Consider the following 7,718-nt stretch of genomic DNA (forward strand, 5'->3'; position numbering starts at 1 on the left):
AGAGCCAATGAGGTGGACAAATCTCATTTGGCCATCAAATCTGCCAGTGCAAGAGTCTCTATTGCAGTTTCATAAGCACAGAGAGCACAGCAGGGGAGTGAAAAATAGCACATATATTAGTGTTCATGTTAGATATGAATTCAAGCTTTGTGGTTCCTCTAGTTTGGGCTTTTATTCCTCCTAGCCCTCCACCTCTTGACTAAAGAAATCCTGAGCTCTGTCCCTAAAGAGGACACCTATTAGCTGGTTAATGGGATAACAGGTTCTCTCTTCTGCAGCGATGCTTTTACCCAAGACTGATGTTTTGGTAGATAAGATGTGCTGCTCTGAGCTCCTGTGCTTGTGCAGAGCACAGGCACTAGATCTCCCAGAACGCCATCCTGAAGTCAGGGCACACAGCTTCCAAATCCTGCTGTGAGCTGGTCAACCAACAGCACATTACAGGGATAGGTATCTGTCCATATAAATATATAGATGCCTACATTTGTATTTCTCCACTCTAGTGATCTCAAAGCAAACAATGAGGCAGCAATAGGGTCCTGTTGTGGGACAGGGAAGAGCCAGGTAGTCTCTTCCTACAGCACTGTAGCTGCCAGCTCTGATCCCCCGGGGAACATACAAAGGCTCCCTACCAACACAGCCACAGCAGTACCACTGCTATGACATGGAGCCTCACCACAGCTCTCATCTGGAAATCATTATATTAATCACTGCTCACTCTCCAGATGGTAGACTGGCTCCACGCTCCCCTGCCCACCTCTGGCTTCAGCATGGAGTCTAATTGTCTAGCAATCCCCTAGATGCAAGGTGCTGGACTGGAACTACTGACTGACCAGGATGTGTACTGCCACCACCATTAGAAACTAATTAGAAGAGCTTTCCTGCTTACAGCTCAAGGACAGTCATGGTCTATAATGCTGCCCAGAAAGAACTCAGCGTGCTCCCCTCACAACTGGAACAGAGTTCAAGTTTCCTTCCATTTGAGAGGCAGTAAGCTCCTTATTGCATGGCACAGGCAGACAAAGGATATCCCCCCGTTCTCTAGCTACGGCTTGTGTACGCTCAGGTGATGGAGCCAAGGCACTCAGAGAAGTTGTTGCATGAACCATCTGCACTTTGCAGAAAGCTGGTCAACAGGAGTGTGTACCTGGGACTGCCTACAGCCAGAAATCCAGACTGTCAGCCTTTGCTTCCATGATTGGCATACAAGACATTGTCATTACCGCACAAGCAGTGCAGAAAAGTTACGGAGTGGAGTACGACAAGAACACAAGAGCCTCCATGAAAGGCAAAACACCTGTATTTTAAGCTGGCTGGCAGGCAGTTCCCTCTTTTATCAGTGCCTTCGATTTAGTCAGGAGTCATTCTGCAATAGCAATCCTGAAGACCTTCCAGTTATTAAAAAAGCCCAAAACAGTAAGTGGCAAAATGAGTGGACATTAAAGAGAACCATATTTCAAAAACAAGGGCTACAGAGAAGAGAGTTCTGCCAGAGAGCACAGCAGCAAGATGTGTAAGTGAAGCGGACAGAACTCTTCAGCTGATCAATACTCAAAGGAGTTTCAAACAAGAAGCCTTGCAGGGAAAGCCATGACTTACAACACCTCCATGACTCAGTTGTAGCTGTAGCTCCAGTGACTCAACGGGAAGTTTATTACCAGCTCCATCCAAATCCCACTAACACACTGGTTCCCATCCAGCAAAGCAAGCTTCACTGGTGAGACTGGTCTCAGCAGTGAGATACAAACATTACAGTCAGGCATGGCAAGGAGCCCAAGCTAACAGACTCTGTTGGACCCATGCCGGTTCCACAAGACCCAGAACATCAACTACAGCCAAGCACTGCTTGAGAAACTGAGAGGTTGGGAAACTACCACATTAGCAGATGTTGCTGCACAGGAGTTGCTTGTAGGAGGTCCAAACGTTATCTCACCTTGAGGTAAGGCTTCACAGTGCAGTAACTTTTCCACTAGCATCTCCATAGCAGAAAGTGCACTATCCCAGGTTTCTAGCCAGGCCAGATAAAGCTTCTCTCTGCGGTACACCAGTAGCCTAACAGAGCAGCAGTTAAAATGAAGTACACTAGCCAACTCTAACTTAAGAGACCTGTTAACAGAACGGACACTCCGTGCTTCTAAGGAGACACCACACTCTCTCTGCATTTCAGAGTATATTCTCAGCTCAGAAGAGAACCAATGAGAAACACCAGAAGTCCAAAACAACTTCCACCTTGCAAGTTCATTGCCTGTAGCAAAGTTTAGGGAGTAACAAGGGTTCCTTACTTCTAATCCACAAACAGTGCCTTCTACTAAAGTGCTCCATTGCCTCCTCAACAGCTCACAAGCTGTTGTTTCCCCCCTGCCCCCCCCCCCCCCAAAAAAAAAAAAAATCTGTTCACACTCCTCACTTCAGAACGCTGATGCAGGACCCAACTATACTCCCTAATGTCTTCCACAGCCTTTAGCAGAGCAAGGTTATGGTATTGTTTGGGGGCACCAATCCAGTTGCACTCAAACAGCAGAGAGCTGTTGTTCTAGCTGAAAGCTGATGTTTCCCACTGCTTTGCTAGTTCTCTTGGCACAGAAACAGCATCTGTCCAGTCTGTTTCTGGAGAGAGTTATCATAAAAGTTTAACAAATAAAAAGCCTTGAGCTAAATTGCTCTCAGATGAAAAAAACACTATAGTAAATGTGTCTATGCTTCCCTTATAGGCAAAATGAGATCCAGTCAAAACCCTGACAAAGCAACTCACCTTGAAGTAGGTGTGCAGTGGCTGGTCAGATAATCGCTCTCTTTGGCTCCACTAATTACATCATCATGACTATAATGAGAGCTTAGGCACCTAGAACACATACAGACACCTACATTTAGGTGCCTTAACACCAACTGAACATTGCCCTGAGGGGCCAGTGCCATTTGAAGTGCCCTATGTCTCACCAAGTACATCAATCTCCAGCTATCCCAGAGCGCCGTATTAATAGCTCTGCGTTAATGAAGAGCAGGAGACATCCAAGACAAAAATACTAACGCCACAATGCTGAAGCACTGCAATTTTATCATTGACAGCACCTCCTCAGGAAAGGGGTCCTATCTTCTCTCTTGTAAGAGGCTCCCTCCTCCCTATAGCAAGCCCGACTAAAATCCCAGCTCCCTAGATGCCAGATGTCACAAGTGTGGAATGTCCCCCTCAGAGGCTCTTTAGACATGGTCAGGATGAAGTGCTACTACACAGGCCACCTGGAGACATCTAAGCACTAGCAATGCAAAACACTTACTTATAATGGACCAATTTTGCTGCTAAAACAGCAGCCTACATTTCAGGTTAGTACACTAGCTTAATTTTAGAAGGCTTACAGGTTTCTTGCACTTGCTGTAACTTGTCTCGGGTTGTTAGAGAGGATTGTTTGGTTTCCAGAAGTTTCAGAGTGCTGCCATTAAAAATTTTAGCTCTTCTAGCCACTTGAAACAGAGAGAAACCTGGAACAAAAGAATACAAGCTCACACCTGAGCCCCCTTACACAACACACACCAGTTATTTGTCTCTGCTCTAATCAGTTAACCAGGTACAACAGTTAACATTTTACTGGGAGGGAGCCACCAGCAAGTGAGGGTTCAGATGAAGAAGCGCTGTTCATAATGCTTGATAAATAATGTGACACCGCACTGCACATACTATAGAAGAAAGTGTTTCCTCCTTATCTACTGCCTGCAAGTTTAATAAGCGAGCTGAGCTACCCAATTTCTTCTAATTAGTTTACATGCAGATAGGAATGACATCACCCTTGGAAAAACACTCTGGCTGCTCTGCTAGGCTTGTGTTAATCGCCAGCATGCACCTACACCAGATGAAACAATCCAAACTTTGCTTTCCCTCATTGTACAGGCTGGATTGTCCACTGCTGTCCTGCAGCAGGCTACACATCTCGGCTCAGTTAGTTTGACAGCAGGGTTATACCATGTCAAAGCTTCCATTTGAGAGAAAAACCAGGTTAATCCATTATGATGCATCAGCCTTCTTATTTCAAGGAAGTCCATGTCCCCCCCGCATCAATAACAACAAAGGGCAATTTCTCTCCTGCAAGGCATTTTGAGCAAGAGCGCATCACCTTGAAGAATAGGAACCTCCCCAGCCATTCCTGCAGGTAAGAGTACTCAGAAAGAAAACAGCCACCGTTTGGCCGCTTTCTAGTTCCTGCTTACTACTTCTACGACGTGGGAGCACGGACAAGTAAAGTCAGGCAGCAGTCAAGCAATGCACCAGCAGCAGCGGCACGCTTTCCAACGGTCAGGCCACCAAGAACCCAACACAGCCATGCCAGCGCCCACAGCGCCGTGATCTGGTATACACAAAGGGCTGCGGTAAGGTCACTTTGCTTTCTGTGCCCAACACAAAAGGTTTCCTGCCACTTGATGCAAAAGCATGATTATTCCAGATGGGTGGGAAAGGCAGCTTAATCTGTGTCACTGACATTTTGACACGGGGAAAAAGGCCACGTGATCACCAAAAGAGAAACAGCCTCAGCACTGAGTCACCAGTGAGCCCCAAGGACTTCTGTTGCTTCATGTGTTCACCCAGGAAACCCCTCCGCCTGAAGCTGCATCCAGGCCTGCGTCTCTCACGCGCAGGAAAACTCCAGACAAGCATTTAATTCACATCTTTCTCATTTCTAGTAGGGAGTATTTACCACACGGGAACCTTATCCACATGCACTACAGAGGCTACACATTAACTGCAGTTTTTCCATTTTATTCAGAAGCTACGAGCAGAGCCTTCTCCCCATGAAACCGGGCTGATTGGCTCACACACTTCTCGGGTTTAGCCATCTCGTAACTACTTGCTGCCATGTAGGCTAGCAGGGTATGTGTCCAGATCTAAGGTACGAGCTCACAGACAGAATGGTACAGCGACAACTGGAGGTATTTTGAGCAGCTTAGATCGTGCCACACGCTTTGTTCTGCCACTCCTTATCCAACTGCCGCGGCTGCTCATCTCCAAACAAGTTCCAAATCAATTATTCCCTTTCAGAAAGAAAAAACCCCACCAGTTCTGCCTGTGATGATCCTGCCCGCTCAGACAAAGCCTCACGTTCCACTTTTTTCTTCTAATTCATGCAAAGGAGAAGACTCCACGAGCAACGGGCACACGGGGAGAGGGTGTCCCTCGCCACTGGGGAAGGGGATGGCGACCTGGGCTTCGTGCCTTCTCGAGGGGCGGCCGCAAGGCTCCTGCCCCGCACTCGGCATCCCCACACGGCGGCCCCGGGCCCGAGCAGGGCGCTGTTACCGGGCCCCAGCGGGAGGGCAGGGCAGGGGGCGGCGGGGCCATCCCCGGTTCGCGGGTGACATCTAGCGGCCGACGGGCGCGGCGCCTGCCCAGGCCGAAGGGCTGCCCGCAGCCCCGCTCCGCACGCCCCCGGCAGCGCCGCTCCCGCAACCCCCGCGTCCCGGGGAAGCGCGAGCCCCACCGCCGCGGCGCTCCGGCGTTGAGGGGGGACGGCGCGGCGGCCCCACGCCCAGCCCAGGCGGCTCCGCAGGGCTGGAGGCAGCGGGAGGGACGGAGCCGGGACGCCCGCCCGCCCACCCACCCCGGGGAGGAAGCGGGGCCGGTGTCCCCGGGCTGCTGCCGAGCAGGGGCACGGGGGGTCACGTGCCGAGCCGCCACCAGCGCGTTACAGCTCTAGCAGGCGGAGGTACGAGGCACCCCTGTGCCGCCCGCTGGCTCCGGGGGCACAAAGGCGGTCGGGGAGCAGCTAGCCCCCAGCTGCCGTGGGAGCCGGGCCGTACCGGGGGCACGGCGGGAGCGCCCCCGTTCCCCGTGTCACCCCCTGCCCGCGAGGCGCGGGGGAAGGCTGCCCGGCCACAGTCGAGCCACAAAGAGCCACATGCGAGCGTTCACCCAAACTTACCGCTCACCCCCCTCGGGGCGCACCGCGCCGGAGGGAAGGCGTAAGCATCCCCCACCACCACCCCGCCGGCCTCTCGCGGGCGGCCCGAGGGGCTCCCGCGCCCCGACGGGGGGCACCGGGCAGCGCCACCCGCCCAGCAGCGCCCCGGGGCGGAGCCGCCGGCGGGTCAGGGGCGGCCGCAGCGGGTCTGGTTTGAATTAAGGCTGCCGGGGCAGCCCGGGCTGGAGCCCGCCGCCAGCACAAAAGGCCACCGGCTCTCCCCGGTAAAAACCTGTCGGAAAGGGGGAACCAGCCCCCAGCCCGGCTGCTCCCGGCCCGGCCCCGCACGGCCGCCCGGGCCCGCCGCCCCACGTGCGCCGCGCCCCGTTCCGCTCGCGGCGGGCTCACCGGGACAGCAGCCTGGAAGCAAAGGGCCACCAGCCACACGGTCACCACGTTTATCATCCTTCCTCCTCGTCGGGCCTCGGGAGCGCACAGCCTTGCCCCTTCTTCCCGCGGTCTCCGCCGCTCCTGCCCCGCGCCTCTTCGCGTTCTCTGAAGCCGCTGCGGGTTTCCTCCCCTCCCGGATTCCTTCTCTTTCTCCGTCCCCCTTTCCTTTTGCTTCCCTCCGCACGCCGCTGAACCAGCCTCCCAGCAGCGCTCTGCCACGGCGAGGAGTTGAACTCTGTCTTTTAATGAACCCACTGCAACAACCTTCACCTTACGGCCACCCCCCGGCCGGCTCCGCCTCCCCTCCCCTCCCCTCGGCGCGGCTCCCCGCGCCGGCCGCGGCCCCGGCCCGCCCCGCCGCCCGCCCCCGCTTCCTGCCGCCGCGCTACCTGCGCCGCCGGCCCCCGCCCCGCCGCTTCCCTCCTGGCCTTCCCACATTTCCTCTGCGGCAGCGGCATTGCTCCCGTAGAGCTTCCTTCCTTCTCGCTAAAAATAATAATTAATAACAATCGTGTCAAAAGCCCTCCCTTGCCTTTCCACTGTGGGAAAATCACGGGGGGACGCTGCCGTCCCCCCTTCCCCCGCCGCCGGCCCTGCGCCCGGGGGTGCGCCGAGGCTCCCGGTCACCTCCAGCGGGGCTTTCTCCCTGAAAAAAATAACGATGTTTTTCTTTTTTGCAGTGAGGGGGTTGTCCTGCCTCCTGCCCACGGCTCCCCGGGGCTGGCCCCGCGCCCTCTGCCCCTGCCCTTCATTGCAGCGGATTTTCGGAGCGGCTTTTCCAGCGGAGTCAAAATGCTGCGAGAGGTTTTGCGGGAAAAAATGCTGCTTCAAAAGAAGCGCCCTGCCGCGCGTTACCCCCGCTGCTGGAGTTAGCAGCAACTTAGGTGCTCTCCAGCGCTGCTGCGGTGGGACTTCGCACATCTCACCGTAAGACAGCAAAAACCCAGGCAGGCAGGCGAGTATCCCACGAAAAATACACCACGGGCTGAATTTTGTTACCTTGCCTCCAGACCCAGGGCTGGAGTTCCTGTTTGCTTCCAGTCAATTCAGTTGTCTCGTGTTTTTTTTTCCCCCCCTCGTGTGTGTATGCCAGCGCATGTTGAAGTGTTTGCTGTAAGCAATGCAACTGCATGTGTGTGCAAACGGTATTTTAAAAAAATATATTAAAAAAAAAAGGCACTTTTTCAGAATTAATATTGCTGGGAGCTGCAGGAGCGCACGCTGGCTGCACAGCCAATGTGTGCCACGTGCCCACAGAGCGGCTGGATGGACAAGGGATGTGGCCAAGGCTGCAGGCACGGGGCTGTGCTGCCCCGGGACGGCTCCCGGGGGGGGTTACCCAAAAAAGGAGCCATAACCGGTGCTCCCTGGTCGCTCGGGAGG

At 54.1% G+C, this 7,718-nt stretch overlaps 1 protein-coding gene across 1 annotated transcript in view; it reads right to left on the minus strand.

Moving 5' to 3' along the window:
* LOC121089974 (syndecan-1-like) overlaps positions 1-6,592 on the minus strand; it is a 25,214-nt gene extending 18,622 nt beyond the window's left edge. Inside the window, exon 1 of the mRNA XM_040597830.1 lies at positions 6,294-6,592. Coding sequence (XP_040453764.1) covers positions 6,294-6,350 — 57 coding nt within the window. The 5' untranslated portion in view covers positions 6,351-6,592. The remainder of the gene's footprint in view (positions 1-6,293) is intronic.
* Between the last annotated feature and the right edge of the window lie 1,126 nt (positions 6,593-7,718).

This window comes from Falco naumanni, chromosome 6, assembly GCF_017639655.2.
Source record: "Falco naumanni isolate bFalNau1 chromosome 6, bFalNau1.pat, whole genome shotgun sequence".
Lineage (NCBI taxonomy): Eukaryota > Metazoa > Chordata > Aves > Falconiformes > Falconidae > Falco > Falco naumanni.